General features: G+C 31.7%; 1 protein-coding gene across 1 annotated transcript; it reads right to left on the bottom strand.

Moving 5' to 3' along the window:
- Window positions 1–16,229: 16,229 nt before the first annotated feature.
- LOC108476679 (transcription factor BHLH089-like) lies at window positions 16,230–20,692 on the bottom strand. Its single transcript, XM_017778948.2, has 6 exons — window positions 19,780–20,692; window positions 19,152–19,346; window positions 18,858–18,923; window positions 18,533–18,601; window positions 18,380–18,451; window positions 16,230–16,707 (listed from the first exon to the last, which is right to left on the bottom strand). The coding sequence occupies exons 1-6, from the start codon at window positions 20,041–20,043 to the stop codon at window positions 16,585–16,587; spliced, it is 789 nt and encodes a 262-aa protein (XP_017634437.1). The 5' UTR covers window positions 20,044–20,692; the 3' UTR covers window positions 16,230–16,584.
- Between the last annotated feature and the right edge of the window lie 1,064 nt (window positions 20,693–21,756).

Here is a 21,756-nt window from a genome sequence, read left to right as displayed (position 1 = left end):
GTTACTGCTGCTGTCCCAAGCAGATTTATTACCAAATCACTCTTTCACACCTAACTTGCATGCTTGTTATTTAAACATGTATATCACCAATCAATCATCACATATCTATGATTTTACTTAAGTATAATCTCCATGTCATCATTTTAAAGCACAACATGTTAGCCGATTTTTCCCTTTAGCATCTAAGGCACATGCATGCTCATTTGTTTGGCTCAACTTCACCTATCTTCCATTTTTCATTAAAAGAACATGAAACAACAACCAAAAACTAAAATATGCTTCATGAGTTAGGGTAGAATTAAGAAGAACTCATGAACATCAAGATAGAAGCAAAGTACCAAGAACTTACCTTCAATTTTTCCTCCTCCTAGTGACCGAATATTCAAGGGTTTCCTCCCCTATTTGCTCTCTCTCTCAAATTCAGCTATGAAGAACAAAGAATGAACAACAACCTTCCTTTACTTCCTTTTGTTATTCTTATCACTCAACATTTTATGACACATAAATGATATACTAATATTTGTGCCATACTCATGCCATAATTCCAATAAAAATATGCCCATAATGCTTATCGTGCCCATCATCCATTAACTATTAAAATGCTAATGCCCATCATTCATTAACTATTAAAATGCTAAAATGCATACATTATCAACTATCCATCACCTTGGCTGGCCACTACATTAAAAGTGGGGAATTTGACATGCAAATCCCCCTATTTTGCACTCCTATTTATTTGGCCACTACAAATTAGCCTATAGCATTTTCAAACATTTTCACATAGGTCCTATTTCATAATTTCACTCCATTTTTCTTATGGAACAAAAATTAACTAAAATTACCGGGTTCTATCTTAAGCTTGAGCCTTCTAGAGGCCCACTAACATAATTAAACCTATGCCAACATTCACAGAATTCCCGAAAATTGGGGCGTTACATAAATTACACATCAAACTATATTAAGAAACATAACTTTTACAAGTTACTCCCTTACAATCTTAGCAGTATTTATAACTCTAAATTTAAACTTTTGAATTTTTTTAACTCTAAATTTAAACTTTTAAATTTTTTTATATTCGATTTAATCCCTGAAGCGTGGCCTCTAAGGGAGCCCGTTTATGTGCATATACGACTTCCACGCCTAGCCCTCAAATTTGGTGGTGCTTGGCGTGGTTCCTCCACTTGATTTCTTAGGCATAACATTCATCCTGCAAATAAGCAATAAGCATGTGAGTTCAAATGAACTTAGTAATATTCTGTAAATAGTGTAACAATAATAAATCAGAATCTTTAAGAAACAAAATTTTAAGTAGAGATTTCAAACTCTCTGTCTATCCGTAGCCTTTCTCTGATTTTACCGGCGTAATTGACACCTTAGTCTTTTTCATGGCGCATTACTGGCGAAGTTATTCGTTATTTTAGACATAGGTGTGACTTTTACTATAATGGTCCTCGATGGTTTTGGCCTAATTTCGCCTCATCCCAGATTCCTTTATACATTAACGAGTTTATTCTTTCCATTAACCATACATTTGGATATAAGGTTCATTTCTTACTACTGGTTGACTTTCACTTATGTTCTTAAATTTGAATCCTTACTTTGATCCATCCATCCCATACTAGATTAAGCTTAAGAATTTCTGCCTTAACACTTCCTCCAACCCAAACTCAAAATTCTAAACATGTTGATAAGATAATTGAATGAGCTCCCTATCATCTTGGTGGATGAATACTTTACAACCTAACCCTAGACTGTTAGTTCATCGTGTTCCAATCTTATGAATAGTTGAAATAATTTTGTGTAGTTCCCAACGAACCTTAGCCTCTTCTACTTTTCGGAGGACGGTCCGCCCAAAGTAGCCATTGGTAGTTTTATTATTCTTACCCCTATGTGATCTATTCTGTGTTACCTCTTCTTGGTCAAACATCCTTCCTTTTTGTGGATTTTTGGTAGTCTCTACCAATCATATCAATCGAGCAATCATTACCTCCAAGTGAAATTCAGCGGACTTACCCGTTTCTAGACTTTAGGCTTAAGTTCTGCTTAATCATCTTATTATCACCCTTAATTTCAGTTTACTCGTTAAACTTGTAGACTCTTACCCTCGGATATTTCATACCTCAACCTAGTTATCCCTCCTATTTATTCTGTATGATTAAGAGCCGCTTATTCCAGTTTCTTTTTAGTAAAAAATTAGTGAAATCGTTCATCAACAGGCTTACCTGAATTCTTAGACATTTCTACCCACTTTTCTTTCTTTGTAATTTGGCGGATCCTTGGACCATTCCAATTACCAACGTAATCAGATGCGTTGTATTTGTCCAATCATGCTACTCTTCGTATGAGTCGTACAACGATCTCCATTTCCTTGTCCTATCAGCTTCCTAGCTCAACATTTTGGTGGACTTTATCTTACGCCATAGCCTAGCTATGATCCTACATGGTATGATCCCATGTTTAATGTCCTGGCAAACTCCCTTTGATGCCATAGCCTAGCCATGGTCTTACACGATATATCTTATATTTAACGTCTTGACAGACTCTCGATTTTGAAGAATCAATAAACCTCTTTTGAAAAATTAATAAACCTCTTTCGAGGTGTCGCCTCAAAAGACTTGATAATCGTTTCCATGGTGTCTCCCCAAATGACTTATCTAATACTATCGTCGTGGTGTCACTCTATAAAGTCGAGAACCGTTGTCACGGTGTCGCTCTAGCGAAATAGTCGATAATCACCATTGCGGTGTCGCTCTATAGAGTCAAAGGACTGTCGTTACGGTGTTGCTCTAACGAGCCAGTAGATAACCTCTGTCGCGATGTTGCTCTATAAAGTCGATAGATCATCGTCATGGTGTCACTCTAGAGAGCCAATCTATTGCAACTCATTGTAGAGCCATACTCCCTTATATCCCCAGAACAAGCTACCCATTTTTCCATTCCACAAATTTTTCCTAACTTCATCTATCCTGTCAAGGTAAATTACCTCCATACTCCGCATATAATATATTCATATATTTCATACAATTCATTGTGCTAGATACTGTTGTTGAAAAATCGGGTTTGGAAAAACAGTGGAAAATAAATTTAGGGAAAAACCAGAATTTTAATTTTTTTTCCAAAACAAGAACTTGGTTTTTGATATCTAAAGTAATGAACACTTAATTAAAATTCTACCTTTTCAATTCGTCTAGTATCAATGCTTCGACGAGTAGTCTTCTCCGCTATCTTCAAGCTCATATCTACCGAGTGCGGACTCGTTTCGAATAAGAAAATTTTTCACAAAAATTACTAGTGGGGTAATTACGTAATTTCCCTAAAATTTTGGGCTAAGTTGTAAATAAGAAAAATATATTTAGAAATTTTCTAAATTAATTTCTTTAGAGAATTTTCTCTTTACAACTTTCTCTTGAATTCAAATGTATGTCAAAGTAAGGAGAGTTTAGAGAGTTCAATTATGATTAAACTTAATCATTTTAAAATTAAATTAATAAAATACTATTAAGATAAGTATTAAATTAAATTTAATATTAAATATAATAAAATAATATTATTTTTAGAATAGTCAATCTGAAATCAAATTATTTGGTAGAGTCCCAGTAAGAGTGTAATTCTTTCACTGCTCAACCATCAAAGACCCACCGTCGCCAACCATTTTTCGGCCACCAAAATACCGCCGTTGCAATCGTTGGCACCGCGAGCTTGTTCAGTCTAGGCCAGTGATGGCCCGACCGATCCAATCCAACCACTAGTTGGACCGTAAGCTCGGTTCGACCAATTTTTAGGTCTTGGTCTCAATTTTAGGCTTTCAAGCCCAATTTACGATCCTAAGTCCAATTTTCAAGTTCAATTACCCATTGGGTCAATCGTCTGACTTGAAAATTAATTTCCAAAAATATCATATTAATTTTAATTGATTTTATTAATTTTATTTTACTTGATCAAAACTAATTTTCCCAAAAATCATTTAGATTTTCCAAATTAAATTTTCAAGAAAATTCTTTAATCAAATTCTCTAGTTGAACAATTCTTACGATCACATCCACATCGAATAAATCGACTCAATTAAATTATTTCCAAAGTCGTAGAATTTCTTTCTGATTCAAATGCTATTCAGTCGAGCTTATGTTGAGCTAATGAATGGACCAATCAGACATATACAATTAGGCTTTAGTAATTGCAAGTATATCTAGAAGCATTGTTCCAATAATTCACAATTACTTAATCATGGAGTTATTTCACAAGAAGTACCATGATTGAAAACTCTTTATTGTATACTCTTTATGAAAGCAATTCATGCAACTGCTTTTCCAATGACCTCATCACGTGTGTGTTACCCTCATATGATATCCTTGATCCCTTTGAGTTAAATCCGTTCACTCAATACAATATTATTTTATTTCATTGTCACCATCGTGTCTTTTTAATGATTAATATGATCACTGTCAACAAATGATTGTGATAAAGTGCTCGTTCGAGAACAAACAACCCATGGTCACGTTCCATATTTATCAATCTGCATAACGCCAATGAGAGCATATCGTTAACTCTTTAACTGAGTTATGAATTCCACTGTTGCTAATAAAGTCATGTCATATACAAGTCATGTACCTAACATATCGGCTATTGGCTCGATCATTTTTAGAGCATAAGCCTCCACTTATATCAAAGCACATGAGTTACACACGTATGGTCAGTGACTAACTTAGGATTTAGGTAAATCACACTATGAATGTCACAAGTGAATTAATTCACAAACGTATTTAGAATTAATTCATCTTGAGGCCAGTCCAATGTATCATTATGCCGATGAATACATCTATGTCTTTGCCCGTGGAGTCAACTGCTCCAATAGCCAAGACTAGTCATCTCCTCTATTAGAATTATAGATGAAATAATAATCCTTCTCACTATTTGAATCAAACGCTCACTTTGATTCTTTTACGGATTACGGACTTGTTTAGATTATCTATTGAAGTAAGTTATCTTTCTCGCGATGTTAATGTTCTTACAATGCCACTTATCATCAGTTTGAACTTAGACAATCGATTAGCTAATATTTGCTTGTCACAATTTAGCTATGTGTGCAAAATATGAAAGAAAAAAAATAAAAAATAAAAAACAATGAAATGTGAAATTTATTCATTGTTCAAATACATAGAAAACAGTTCTCCAATTCACAACCATATAACAGTCAACACATACATGCAACATCATGTTTACACAATTCACTTAACCTCCATGTTCATTCACAACGATGGTTTTAATCACAATGCAGAGCAGATACAGATGTAGTTTAAGCAAGCAACACATGTAACAACCCTTAGCTCGTAGGAAAACATGACGTATAGCATTCAGCCAGACAAATCGCAGTGGGGCATTACTAGTGGATTCAAACCTTTCAATTTATTTTTTTTTTAGAAAAAATAGTTTTGAAGGTTTCTCTTTTTGTTAAAAACTATTATTTTTCTTTCTTTTTGTAATGCATTTTAAAGAAATTTTTAGGAATTATAAAAGAAAATCTATTATCCATTTGTTGCTCAACTATGGCATATACATATAGATGATAAAATTTCATAATCAACAAATCACTAAAGTTAGGTGTACACTTTCAGAGTAAATGGGTAATTCTTTTTAAAACAGAAATGAAATAGTACAGATGACGAAGTTAATTATATAAGTCATACAAAACGTATATATATATATATATATATATATATATATATATATATATATATATATATGCCATCCACCAAATAGCTATGCATGATAAAAAAAAGAACAAGTGGCTTACTCGCAAACATAGCTCTAGCGTAGTCCCCTTCAACTGATTCTTCTTCTACTAACAAAACACTTGAAAAGAAAAAGTAATGAAGTAAGTTCAATTGAACTTAATGATTTCCAAAATAGATACAAATAATTTACAAGAATACCGATAATCAACAAGCATCAGCACCTGTAAGAAAAGAAAAATAGAATTTTTCGTGAGACTCTATCATACAGACACAATACACCAATTTTTTATCCACTATTATTTGGCAACGGCACTTCACCAATTTAAACATAACACATACATCACCTAGGTGGACACATTCCGCCAACTTATACATATATCTCACAATCATGCATGTTTACCAATGGCCCATCCTTATGCCAGCCTCAGACCCATGTTTCCAAAATTAGAATCACATATCAACCATGTTCATTTTCATATTCATATTCCAAAATAACTCATCATAACATCTTTGTTAAGTTGAACATGTGTTCTCTCGCAAGGTCGGGTTGTGATCTACCAGTCTAATTTGTAATATAGTTGTCTTACCAGAGGCATCACAAACATATCTCATTTTCACTTATCACAAATTGTCTGGCACTGAGCTCGTGCAACAAGGAGGGTGTTTTTACATCAACAATAGCCATACTTACGCATAAAAAACTCGTTTATTACACGCATGCCTAGACACAACACATCGATCCATTTACAGTAGAGACAACTTACTGTACACAATCCACATATCATAGAAGTTTCATAACTCAAAAGAAGTAAGAAAGAACTCACCAGCAAACTCCAGAATAGAATCTACTCTACTGGTTCTTTCCCTCGATTGCTCAGACCTTCACTAGCTTCTTGAGATAAATAAGAAAAAATTATAACCATCATATCATTTATATACTAAAAATTAATCATGCATGTATGAATCGGTTACATGCAACTCATAATTAGGAAGTCTCATTCCTTTTGAACCAGCTCTAAAATTTTATACATGCATTAATGCAAAGACGTAAATCCCCCTCGATATTAACTTAAGAGTTTTCCAGAAATTACCAGTAAGCTGATAGTTAACAATGGATTCTTGACTAGCTACTGGAAACCTTCCTCATCTTCTCTAACGAAGAACAAAGAACTTAAAAGCTTACTAAAAAATGCGTTAGAAAGGAATGAAAAAGACTAATTTTTTTCCATTATCAAAGCAATACATGACTTTTATAGACAATATTTTCTACCAAACATAACTACTACCACTGATTAAGTGAAACGTTTCTTGTACACTAAAACAAGCCAAATAAACAAGTCAGTCAACTACCTAAACATATCAAGCTTTCATCTATAGTACTCTAATTCAATTCCAACCAGGTCTCAACTAAACTCTGACAATACTCGTCGAGCCCTAATTTTCACTCTAAAGCATGGAAAACAAGTCTATTGATCCGTGAACTAACAGGTTCGCCCTTATACAAAGATTTTTCCAAACCCTAGAGTTTGCCAAATGGTGAATTCTAGTGAGACGTTCCTCAATTGAGCGTACTATCGAATCCACGCAATATTCCACCCAAACATTTAATGGACAAATCACCACTCTATCTTTTTTCCTACCCTTGGCTTAATCGACTATATGCCAACCAGTATATCAATACAGTCTATGCCGGGTGGGATACTGCAACACAACATCAGCAATCACCTAAAAATTCAAGTACAAAAACTCACATTGTTTCTTTTTTTTCCTAAAAAACTTAGCTTGTCTAAACACCAGAGCTTCATTCATTCTGAAAACTAAGCATAATAATCATTTATCGGTTAGCTAGAAGGTATTCAAACTTTAAAACCCAAATTCCATAATTATACAAAAACTCCTCAGGAATTCTTACTTCTCTTTCCTCTAATCCATAAGTACATGGAGGCTTAGGGCTTACCAACTTGTCAAATTCTTGGCTTCCCAGACTTCAAACCTGACCTTTACCACCTCCACGAAAAGCTTTCTTGAATCTCTTCTTCTTCTTCAGAGTAACTGAAGAAGACATTACAGACGAGAAAGAGACTATGAACTACCTTTAGGAGAATTCTTTTCTCTTCACACACATATATAGCCAAAGTTGCACGATCTCCTTAGTCCATTTTAACTAATCACTACTAATCATTTTGTCTCCCACTAGGGAGATAACATGTTCTAAACTAACTAAACCGGAATTAAGATCCAACTAATCACAATTCAACAACTAAAATTTCTGAATTTCTTTGGTAAAGCTTGACTATCCGCTAATCCATTTAATTTAATCTAACTTTCCTTAAATTTTAGGACCAAAATGATATCCGGGTGTGACAAACAAGCTATACCACAAGGTGTTTGTTTGTGGTGATTGGTATAACTTTGGCCTTGTTGAAATAAGAAAGATTATGAATTGTTTCAGTCAGAATATGATGGAGCTCGAAGAAAGCATTGATGAAATAATTGTTGATATAACGAATAATCTTCATCTCACTTGGCCTAAGAAAGATAATATTCATGCCTCTTCTCTTTCCGTTGTATATGTTTCTTTGTATGCAATCACCACTAGGAACTGGCTTCCTATGAACTAGAGAAATTTAGTGCGTAAGCGGGTGGCCATTCTTTTGAGGAAGGTAGTGGAGATGGTCAAATTCAAACTAGGTCAGATTATTTTTAATGAGTCTATTTAAGAATGCTAAAGAAGTCTACCCTCATTATTTGCTACCATTCCTCTCCCTTATCTTTCATGTGTTGCATATTTAAAATCCCATAATTGTTCGAGCAGCAGAATAATTGGATAAGCCTATTGTAGAATTGATGTTTTCCCACAAGTGGTTAGGAAGGAAAAACTATGAATTATCCAACCAAAGAAGCTTCTGGTTCTGACTCTAATAACATAGAGATAGATGAGGATGCTGAACCTCAAGATGTGCCCATTGCTGCAAACACATAAACCATCCCCTCAAGCATTAAGAAAAAGACTATTGTTGAGCTAAACTATAACATTGAGTTCAATCAGAGACATGTAGATAGGTTGTGCGTGGAGGCCAAAGCTGTAAAAAAAGGTGACTTACAAGCAAAAGGCCTCGCATGTAACACCTTTTACACGACTCGATCGTCGGGTCCAAGCAATAGGATGTAACATTTGTTTCTGAGCAACTACTGACAAATTCACAGTAAAATCTTTATTTCACATCATTAATCATGCAATCAACAATAATACAAATTGAATAACATGAACATTCTTTCCAGGGTTTTAAACGAGCATACAAATGCTTTAAAGTCAACTCGAGACTAAATAGGGACCTTTTTGTAACATTTTTAAAATTAATAATCAAGTATACCATAAAAAAATCTTTCAAATATTCAATCATGTCATAAATACCTAGATAATAAGATACATAATTAAATTCAAACCTTAATTTAGCTTACGAAAGCTCTTTTATAGACCTGAGCATGAGTTAGGACCAAATTGCAATATTTTTAAAATTTCCATATCAGGTATCGCTACCCCATATATGTACCAATACCAATTTTCAATTCTGTTTCTTCTATAAAAAACAAGCCAAAGTCGAATGTATTGATACCCTTGTAAAGTATCAGTACCCTCATACAAGGTATCAATACCATTTTGGCATTCTGTTTGTTTGAAAAGTACTTGAAAAATGCTATATATCGATACTTTTATCAGGGTATCAATGCCTTAGTGCCAATATGCCAAAAAATCTATTTTAATGCCTAGTGTTCAATATGATGCCTTTAGACATCTTCAAAACTTGCATAAACCACTCTAATATACATATCAATTCATCATTTAAATTATGCCAAAATCAAACAAATGATTAAACAACAATTAAACACTTGAGCATAATATTTCAACTTATGAAATCTCAACCATTCAAACTTACAAACCATTCCATTCCAATTACTATCAACATGTACACAAGTCATTCAATTTCATTCATCCTCATGTCACAACATGTCCAATTATGCAAACATATATATATATATATATATATATATATATCATTCACATTTCACAACCTATTATCAAGTCATGCACACAAGTTGACACCATAATCACAACATCCACATTATTTCAATATAGACTGACTATTAATTTAAATCGACTATTAATTTAAAACTAACACATCAATGAACTCTTATATACATGATTCAAAACATACCATTTCAACCTATTCATTTTCACTTACCAAGTAAGTCTCAACTATACCAACATTCACAGTCAACAATTACATAACACCTATGTACATGCCAAAAAATTGAGCTTTAAATGATAGAAAGACTACTGGTTCAATAACAGGATAGTGTGAGCTTCTCGATAACCCATTTGATATGTGCCGTACGTTGGCAATCTACAAGGAAAGGGAAAGAAATAGGGTAAACATATTGAATGCTTAGTAAGTTTATAGGTATTTAAACATCTTACCACAATTTATAACTTAATTTGATAAGAAACTAGCTTTATGAGTATGCCTAAACATGACAACCACATACTAACAAAGGTGAGTATCAACATATATCGTATCGTTTAGTAATTCAAGCATATAACATTCCCAAACACTTATAATCAACATTTATTCAATCCCATATCAATTTCTATATCATTCTCCATCTATTATCAACAATACATATAGATTCAATATAATTTCATTCACTATTTCGTTTCAATATTCGAACTCCGAATCAAAATTATTAATTCGCCACATTTCCATCTCTGCCCTCCGGGCTCGAATAATATGTTTGCATGATCTTTCATAAATCACAATATGTATTTGTATCATCAAACCATATTATCAACCCAATTCATATATCTTTTGTCCCATTTACATTTTATACCCTTATTAACCTGACTAAGACTCGAATAGATACATGGATCCAACCAATACACCAATTTGACACTCAGTGCCTCATTGGACAATACTGAAGTAAATAGTTTACGCCTAATGCTTATCAATGCATTTGACACCTAGTGCCTCATCGATATAACCGAAGTAAAATTTTTGCCCAACACTCATCAACACGTACTCGAAGTAATCCGTACTCTATCTACCCTATGACATGCCAACTATATTCAACTCTGCTTGAATAATTAATAAGGTAACCAATAATCAAATTTCTTTATAGTTCGATCCTTGTTTTATTGATCTCAATATCATCAATCCATCAATCAAGACATCATTTCATACATAGCATAGCATAATTCCTTTCAATACCAAGCCAATTTCACAATTTCATCAATTTATACTATTTTTAATTATATTCAATTTAGTCATTTATCTCAATAACTTATATAATCATATCAATTTTATTCAATTAAACTAATAAATCTCAGATTTCAATTCATTATATTCAATTTATCAGCCAATTTTTCATTTCTTTTCAATTTAGTCTATATCTCACATTTGTACTAAATTACAAACAATTTAAACTACTACTAAACAAACACAATTCATAGATCAAATAATCAAAAATTTAAATGCAATCATATCGTGTGAACTTACTTAGTCAAAACAACAAACAACCAAATCTTCAAGGATTAATCAACAATTTCGCATTTTTCTCGATTATCCCTGATTTGGTTCAATTCTCGATCTAAACAATAATTCAATTTAATTTATCAATTCCAACCCTCTTATTTTATCCTATTATAAGCATATATCAAATCAATTTCATTATTCTAATGCCCTTAAAGTTTTAAATTTTATTCAATTTAGTCCCCAAAATTGAAATTACAATATCTTTCAAATTTGAGCCTCGATTTCAAAATCAATATCAATTTCATTCTTCTACAGCCCTCTATTATCTATAATTACAGAAATTTAATGTCAATTGTGAAATATTTACACTTTTGTCCCTATGTTCAAAATTAACAAATTTTCATTTAACAAATTAGTCCTTTTTCATATCTAAGCTTAATATATAATCAATTGACACCAAGAATTTGAAGAAATCAACAATGGTAAAATTTGAAAACTTTAACAAGTTTGCAAATTGGTAAACGGGTTAGCTAAATCAAGCTTACGGAACCTTAAAAACATAAAAATTACAAGAAAATGACTTGAAATCATACCAAAATTGGAGGACTAAAGTTTGAAACGTCAAAACCTATCCTTTCTTGCTTGCTTTGGTGAAGAAGATAAGTAAAAGAAGAAATTAGCTTTTTTTTTCTTTAATTTTTCACTTTTATACTTGTTTAGTTTTTTAATTAATTAAACTTAGCTTAATTAACTTATAACTAAACATAATTATAATTAACTAAATTTGTAGATGCTAATTGTCGTCCACCACCTATTTCCACTTTAAGAAATGGTTCATTTACCCAATTGGTCTTTCAATTAATTAAAATCCCATAGCGATTAACTTTTACCACTTTTACATTTTAGTCATTGTACCTTAATTAGACACTAATTCAAAAAGATTACCTATCTAAAATTCAATTCACTATACAACAACTCTGTAAATATTAGGCTTGGTTTACAAAAATGAGGTCCCAATACCTCATTTTTTAACACACTAACTTTAGGGTCATTACACTCCTACCTTAGTTAACTATCCAATTAACTTTCCAATTAACATTTTAAAGAACCATACATTGCGAGCTAGTCTTTTTGCCCTCATTGATGATGAATGGTTTGGCAAGTTTGTTGACGAAAAATGGGGAGTAATGATGCAGTAGGAGCTAATATTGAGGGGGAGCGCTGTTGTTACTATTATTGAGGGAAAGTTACCCTTCACGTTTTTGGAACGATTATTTTATTTTGGATTACTATAATCTTTAATTTGCCACTAGATGATATACTACTATTGAACTTTATTCCTTTGTGAATGGATGGCTATAACTATTGATGCACTAGTTCCTTTGTTTCATTAACCAAGTTATAATTACAGTTGGTTGATTATTGATGCAAAATTCTGAATTAACATTAATGGTTAATTTATTTAATTATTTTCTATGATAAGTTTTTTGGAATTCATGGAATATATAGAAGGAGCTAGGTTACTTGATGGTATAACTTCCTACTTTGCATGTGTTTTGTTCTACAAATTTTCAAAAGGAAAGATTGTTGAAAAATATGGAATGATTGAGATGTGGCTAAGGAGGTGCCCACTTCCTAAAGCACTGCTACAGATTGGACTGTTTTCATATTTAAGTGATTGACAATTTATTAAACTAGATTTTTGAGCTGTGTTGATATTGCGAATTGTATCTAGCCCATAAATGAATATCATATCACTTTGGGAAACATGTTTGAAGGATTAGATCTGATCATGTCTATCTAATCCCTTAGATCGATGAAGTTGGATTGAATTGGAGTGTTGAAGTCTTAGCTACCAACAATCCTTTCTTACCTTATTTGTTATTAATATATTGAATTCAACTAGTTTAGTTGTTTAATAGAGATTGATATAGATTTGAATTGTGTTAGAAAGACTCGAAAGACTCTATATAATTGAGGGACTTGTATAAGTTTTTGTATTGAGAATTGAGAGTACTTAATATATTCAAGTAATGAACATTATTTGTGTGAGTGCATTTGATTGTGAAACCTTTGTGTTGTGCTTTTACAAGCTAAGTTCACAATGGTGAAGTTAGTGGTTAGAGTACCAATCTTCAAGGATAAAAAAGTGAGGAAATTGTCACTGAGTATGATAGATTTAAATTTAGTTGTTGTAAGTGTTAAAAATAGTGGATATTTTTCACCGAGCTAGGCTCCACTAAACGTAGAAAAACTGAGATAGTAAATGTTTTTGTTCTTTGTTTCACAGTACTTGAAGAAGTGTCAGCTTCCCCAATCACTTCTTCTAGTACTTGTTTATTAGCAACTACCTTTAGGTTAACAATTTATTAAAACAGTTTCTTTTACAAAAGATAGCAAGTAAAATTGATATAAAAGTCATGTCGACAATAAACCAAGGATAAAATATTATCAAAATAAGATACTCAGATTATGAATTTTCAAATTTTGTAATTAAAATATTGAGTGGTGAAAACTATAATTTTCTTTTATTTTCAAAATTATAAAAGCACATGCACAATGTTGTGCTGTACATTAGAAGAATTGGTAATATTATGTATTGTTTAATGGGTAATTACTGTGCAATATATGAATACCATAATAAAAATAACAAAATAATTTATCATAGCAAATTTAAAAACATTGATAATCATTTTTTTATACATTGTAAACAATGAACCATTAATAAAGAAAATCAAATATTAATAAAATAAAATTGGGTAACCAGATTATGAAATTCAAAGCTTGATAAATAAAATAAAACTTGTTAAAATATTTAGTGGTAAAAAGTAGTTTTGATTTCAAAATTATCATACAACCTGAGCAATTTTATGTGGTGCATGATTAAAATTGGTAACACTATTATCAATTAATAATACTGCCACTCATTCATTCGTTAGCTTCTATTAGTATTAAATTGATAATTTTAATACCTCTCAAATAAATGTTAAAATTTTGTTTCCGGTAAAATAGAGGGACAAACATCCTAACACCTGGCTAGTCACGACAACGCCCATAGTATGAGCAAGAAGCAATGGCAACACCCCCTGCAGCTGCTGTTCTACACCAGCAACTCACCAGTCAAATCTAGCAAACCAATCAGCAGCAAAATTTCTCTCACGTGGAATTTGATGCAGCTCCCAGCTCCACTCTTGCTGCAATGGCCCTCGAATGGATTCCATGAGACTAAATGCGGATGAAACACAGCAACTCCCTTCAAAATCATCTCAACCGACGCTGCAGAATCAAATTCAATGAAAATACGCCGAGCACCCGTATCCCCAAGCGACCTGAATTCCATGAAAGATGCCCCACAGCTCAGCTAGATTAATGTTACAATTGCCACAGGGGACTGAAAAGCCAATAACCCATTCAGCATGGCAGTAAAGGACAACACCGCCTACCCCAGATTTCGCCCTTGCTCGATCCCAGCACTCTTCGACATTTAACTTTAAATTGTTGGATGTATTATTTAAAACTGTTTACTTAATATAATTAAATTGTTGGATAAATATAGGTTTTAAATTCTAAAAAAATATTTTATATTTTATAATTAATTTTAAATATTTTTCTTTATTCTAAATAAAATAAAATCTTAAACACAAAATTTTATAGAATAATATAATATTAAAATAAATAAAATAAAATTGAATTAATTGAAAAATACATAAGTAGCTTTTATTTACTTGTTATTTTTTTCATAAAAAATTGTATTAAATAATTTTATTTTGAATTATTAAACATGTGTAAAAAAATTTCAATGATCAATTTTTTCGACTGCCTAATTAAAAATTATATAAATATCACAATCTGCATAATATCTAATTGAAAATATATATTTATATTAAAATTCATGTATAGATGTATGCCAAAATATAAAAAAATAAAATAGAGAAAGGTTGTATATTTTATATTGATAATAGGCTTTAAAAATTTATTAATTTTCTTTATATTTTGAAAATTTATATTGATGCCATTATTTTATTTATATTTTTCTTACAAATATTAGGGTGAGGATGTGAAGGCTAATTTGGCAGTGCTTTTGAGAAGTATAGTGAAAAATGCTTTTGAGAGTACTTTTGAAAATTTAGTTTAAAATTTGAGTATTTAGCATTCTTTGTCAAAAGATACTTTTGAGAAATAAAATGTCTATTTTAGACATGTTATTATCAAGAAATAAATATGCATTTAAATAATATTTAAATTAGTTAATATTATTATATTTTAGTAAAAATATAAAAAATTATTATAACTTGTTAATATTTTAATATATGAAATATAAATTTTAAATATTTTTAAGTAATAAATATGAATTATTTATAAAATTTAATTAGAATATATAAATTATATTTTAAATATTTAAATATAACAATTAAATATTTGTAATTAGTATTTTAAAAATATTTTTATTTTTAATTAATAATTTTGACACATTTGTAATTAAGCATTAAGGAAAAAAAATACTATGTTATTTGAGGGTGAAAAAAATTAAACATTAAAAATACTTTTGAGAGAGGAAAACTTTAGGTTTTCTTTTTAGAAGTGTTTTTGAAAAGTACTTCTAAGAAGTTAAAAATTTCAGTCAAAAACAACTTATTTAATACAACTTTTCTTCAAAAATATTTTTGGAAGCAGAAATATATTTTTTAAGCACTACAGAACAGGCCCTAATTCAAACTAATGTGTGTTGAAGAGTAAAGTTTTTATAGTAGATGTGCCTGAAGGGATTTACACCAATTCTTATCTAAAATCTAAATGAGACAGAAAATATCTGAAAATCCATAAAAAGAAGGGAAGAAAGTAAATTTGAGATGGAAATAAACTAAAAAGATAGTTTATTTAGAATGAGTGGCTTTCGCTTTTAGCGAGCAATGTGAAGGGCAATAAGCAGCGGCTAGAATAGATAATGAATAAAAAAAAAAAAAGAGAGAGTAAAACAGGCTTTATTTATCAAACCCAAATTTAAAACAAAAGTCGACTCAACGTGTAAAAGCATCAGTAATTTTGAACAATCAAATTTCTTGTACAAGAACAAAAACTAATGATTCTAGGAGATTCCCTTCAGCTTAAAGTTCGACATATATGGAGTAAAGGAACACACTCTCCAAAACACAATAATGAACATTTTCATCAAATACTAACTCTAGCTTTCTCCAATGGAGGCTCCATGCCTTTATGTTGACAAAGGAAATATATAGTCTCTTTGGCCGACCCAAGCTAGATGCACTGCAAATTAATTTAATGCTCTTATTTGTAATTGCAAGGGGATTTCCTTTACCCGATTATGTTGTCCTTTCGAAAGCACTGCCAATGTGCAACCACTCTGGCGATGTGCCACCACTGTATTCCTTTATCACTTGCGAACCGAATGCCATACCAGTAGCATCAAACGCTTGTTGGCCATACTGAAATGTCATAACAGATAAATATAAGTCCGGAGAAAAAGGAGTGAGTTATAAGTCCAGAGAAAAAGGAGTGAGTTCCTTCATTGGATGACTCCAAACCTTTCCTCCCAATCTAGTCAATTCTAGTGAATGATGACTACAGCCCAAAATAATTTCATTCAAATGAAAATAGCAAGAAAAGCTCTCAAAAATGCATTATTTAGAACCTGAACTTCTCAACTTTTTTTAGTCCAAATTTGTCTCTAAACTTGGCAATTGTTCCACGTTAGGATATGAACTAGGCAATTGTTTTTACATTAAGGCCTGAACTTTTTTCTTGCCCAAGCTAGTTCATTAAGCCCCAATGAGGGAACAATTGCCAATTTCAAGCTCCAAATAGTGCATTAACCCTTCTTAAGATTACTCATTTGAAGAAAATGTTATTAAGGAGTTGGATTCAAAGCATACAAATAAAGGTTTTGAGAGCTTTGAGAGTCCTTAAGCAGGAAACCGTGCAACGCAATCCATAAAGAATTTTAAGATGTATAGGCATGTGAGTAAACTATTAGTTTGACCAACATCAACACAACTTAGAATTGGAAGCCAAAAAATATAAGCAGGAAGCAAAAGAAAATGACATTTTTTACATGTTCTCCTCAGCAAATCTTAATTCCGAGCTCCACCTAATTTACAGTTATTACGGAAAACCAAATTTGCCTGAACAGCTTCTGTAGTAATTAATCACTTAATGTAGTATGGACAAGCTCTTTCCTTATTTTGTGCTACCAACTATCAAAGAAGACCATCCTTCAACCAGATAAAAATTCTAAGCCAAATACAGTTCAAGTTCAATCTGACTTATGAGTCTCTAACCAGCGTTGTCAAGGCAAACACGTATCTGCAAATGCACAGCGCCAGATAGAATTAACACCTGAAGACCCACAACATGAGTCCCTTTAATGAGGTGGGGATTTTTGTGCATCTAAGGTGCAAAAAGAGAATAACTTAGTAAAATGACTATTGGTTTAAGTTTTCTTTTACTTTTCATTAGTATTTATTTTAAAAGTAAAAAAAGGACTCACTGTTGACATAAATAAAAGAAGGGAACTATAGTCTATCCAAAGGTTTTTCTTAAAAATTTGAGCCCAGACACCAAAATTCTATTAGGGTCAAAAAAGATCATCAACAAAGGTTGCTCCAAACTTCAACATGCAAAATTTTAAAGAATTGAGATAACTTTTCACTCTCAACAGTATTTCAAAACAGTTCAAACGTCGATAGTTGGCGGCTTCCAAAAAATAGGGGTATGTTAATAAGCTTTCAACTCTTTTCTTCTTTCTTGGTTTTCGAATCTCTTTCCTTTTCTCCATTGGTACTCTTTCCTTCTTTCTTCTCTTACTTTGGGCTATGCAACACATTCTTTGTTTTTTATGCTTGCACACGCACACATATATATTTATATGTGCCTTACTTACCTTGGGCTAGAATTATTTTTGCACCTTGCACTTGGGTCATATTGGGGTCCTAGAGCGTAGAGTGCATTTTGCACACTTGACAATATTGAATCTTACTTAGATGAATGAAAACATAGAAAGCATGTGTTTATGCTAATAATTAGAAAAGAATAGGACAAAAATTTTGGTCTAAAATGAATAAATAAAACTACATAGTCAACAACAGAATAAGTACTTACATCTTTACGAGGAAATACTTCAATGGCAGGGTTTATTCCTGAATTAACTGCTTCAAGCTTCATTGATAGGAACTGCAACACCGATAAATTTTATGAAAGCAAGTTTGAGATTACTGGCAGAATATAGTGATACATAAGCAGAAGGACCCACACCTCGACCTGACGCTGTAGTGATTGAATGTAATTAATTATCTCATCAAGGACAAGTGCTTTGCCAATAACCTGAGTCAAAAAAAACCAAGTTTAGCAGGCAGCCTATGTGCAATTTTCAGGTAAAGTGATGATATGTCTCAAAACTATTTTGGTATCAAGAGCAACAGAAAATAATCAACCATGTCACCAGAAAAGGATTCAATTAACTAATAAGCAGAGACAGGATACAGCATGCTACTCAGTAGTTTTTCTTCAACAAAAGCCATTGAACAAACCAGCTCTATAGTCGATAGACAGGAAACTGTTTAGAAACACCATGATATACCTTATTGCAACCAGGAACCAAATCCTGAAGAATCTTCATTCTTTCACTAATCTTTTCTCTCCTAGCCTGCTCATCAAATGATTCATATCAGTGAAATGTATTCAAAACCTCCAAGTATGACAGATTATAAGAATTTTTACCAATATGCCAAAACCCCATGGTGATGGCAAACAAAGAAAAAGAAAATGGTAAAAGAAATATCAGTTTACAATCAAAAGGAATGTACTTTATATAAAATTTTGGTCCAACACAAGTATTTAAGACTGATTTTAACTCTATACCAAAGCAAATTACCCTTTCAGCTAAGCTGTGGCTATCAGTAGCTTGACCCCTTCGTGCTCGTACGTGGATGTAATCTTGTTTAGGTGGCTCGGAAGGTTGAGCTTTTTCTTCCACAAGCTTGCCTGAACTGGGTTCTGCTTCAACTCTAGATTCATGATTTTGTTCTCTGCCTCCTGCTGCTTTAATTCTCTTCCCCTCACCATCATTCTATACAGATTATAAACAAAACTGTCATTTTCAATCCAAAAACTTATATTTCTTGAATGCTTAATTCCATCACTTCTCCATAGACACATGCTGCAATCTCGATTTTCCATGATATTAACACAATAATACGAGAAGTCAAACAAAATACACAAGAATTATTTATTTGTAGTTAAATTCACACCATTGCAGATCAATACTCAGTGCCACCCCTCAACATTCCTATTCTAATATAATTATAAGAATCACCATAAACAAAGAAAGAGGAAATCCCAAATCCCCAACAACAAGTAACATTCAAAGATAAAGAGCTTTGGAAAGAAGCTAAAATAAAAGGTGCCCATCCGAATTAGTAAAATTCAGATCACAAAAAAAGAAAAGAAAATCCAATTGATTAAAGAAAAAGAAAAAAGTGGAAGGAAGGAGAAATGAATACCACGGCATTGCCACTACTAGTGGAGCTAGTAGAGACAACCTTAGCTGTTTCATCTTCTCCGTCACGCCTTCGCCTCATACCACCCCTTCTCTGCTGCAGCTCGAAGCTAACCGGATCATTGCCGGAAATCTCTAGACTGGGGTCCCCGAACTGAGCCAACCCATGTCCGAACTGACCCCTACTTATCCCAGATTCACTCATGGGATACTGCCAGATCTCTGCTAGATTGTACCTTCCATCGCTCATCATAGCTGGCGGATCCATCACAAAGAAAAAAAAAATCCTAAACTTCACATAGAAAACCCAGTCTGAAGCTTTATTGAGTAAGGGTGGGGTTTTCCTATATATAAATATTATAGGTATTTGATTATTAATAATATAATTGGAATTTGTCTGTAGTGCGTTGTTCTCCTTGGACTTGATTTCTATCTCTGGACTTTAAAAGCTTCTTTCTTTCTTTAATACTAACAGTAACAGTAGTATTCTGTTTCTTTGCTTTTTTTTCACCTGTTTTGTGAAAGAGACACCTCGGGAGTTGCCAACTTATAAATCACTTCCACTCGGAGGAGATGCTTCTATAAACTCTTTTAATCTCTCACTTCTCCGCCATCTGATCCCACCCCACTCTTTCAATCAAATGGTTCTTTTTTATTTTATTTAACAATCAGATCTTGGATGATGAAACACCCATTTTTCCTTCTTTTTTTTTTCCTGTCATGCCCAGGAAAGTTACAAAAATACAATGAAGATTTTTTTTCAATGAATTTCCATTATAATGACCAATTCATCAACATTTAACAGTTGCATATCACCAAATTTTAGTGAATTAATAGCTTGTAAAAATTTGGACATCATCTTTTACAATTTTTACATTAGTCTTTCTTTTCATACCTTCTAATTTCATAGTTCTATTGAATTGCAACCTATTCTTTACAGATCTTAAAATATACACTAATATCACATTTTACAATTTACAATTTCATCATAAAAGAAAAACATCAAAACATTAAATTATTCATCTTCACCATAATTTCTAACTCTCTTATTAAGCACAACAATTTCTTTTTTTTTCTTCTTTTCAGTTTAACTATTACAAGAATGTCAACAAGATCTATACATTAATCAACAAAATGAAAAAAAATCATTTTTATAGAAGGTGGTAATAATTTCTCTAAAAAAATTAAAATTCTAACACTGGATATACAATTCTATATGACTCCACCAAATAAAATATTATTTTTAATTTTTAATTTTAAAAAACTCATTAAAAATTGACACATTACACTAGTAGCCATTCTCTATGGTTCCACCAAATAAAATATTATATTTATTTTTAGATTAATAAAAATATAAAAAACGAATACAATAAAATGGTGGCGTCATTTTTTATAGCTCAACCATCATTATTTATTTTTTAACCCCCAATTGTTAAAAAAAATCAATATTTCCTTAATATTTTTACAGGTGATGTCAATCTTTTTTTGCTTCACCAATTTTACTTTTCATTTCAAGTCATTTACGTACATAATAAAAAAGTTGATTATTTCTATAATTATTCAAAATTTAGGATATTTTTATAAAAAGGCCAAAGTTAGCGGTTAATAGAAGAAACAACATAAAATATTGGATGTGTTTATCGGGTTAAGTATAATTATTTGTAAACATACATCCACATAATGGTATAGTGATTTATTCAGCCTTCTAATTATATAAAAAAGTTATTTTAATTTATTATTTAATTTTATTTATCTTTTTTATCTTAAACTTGTGTTGTTTATTAAATTATTCAAAATTGATGGAAAATTAATGTTTATTAATTTTATTGATGTGGTACGTGTGGATTGCCACTTGGATGCTATGCCAATAATTAATTTTTTAACACTTAAAAATTATAAAAAGTATTAAAAAGTATAAATTGTAAAAATATTTTTAAAAATTAATTAAATCTTGACGTAACATACATATAGATGGCATCAA

The sequence above is a fragment of the Gossypium arboreum genome, chromosome 12 (genome assembly GCF_025698485.1).
Source record: "Gossypium arboreum isolate Shixiya-1 chromosome 12, ASM2569848v2, whole genome shotgun sequence".
Classification (NCBI taxonomy): Eukaryota; Viridiplantae; Streptophyta; class Magnoliopsida; order Malvales; family Malvaceae; genus Gossypium; species Gossypium arboreum.
The sequence above is the reverse complement of the archived record's forward strand: the minus strand, read 5'-3'. Positions and strand labels throughout refer to the sequence as shown.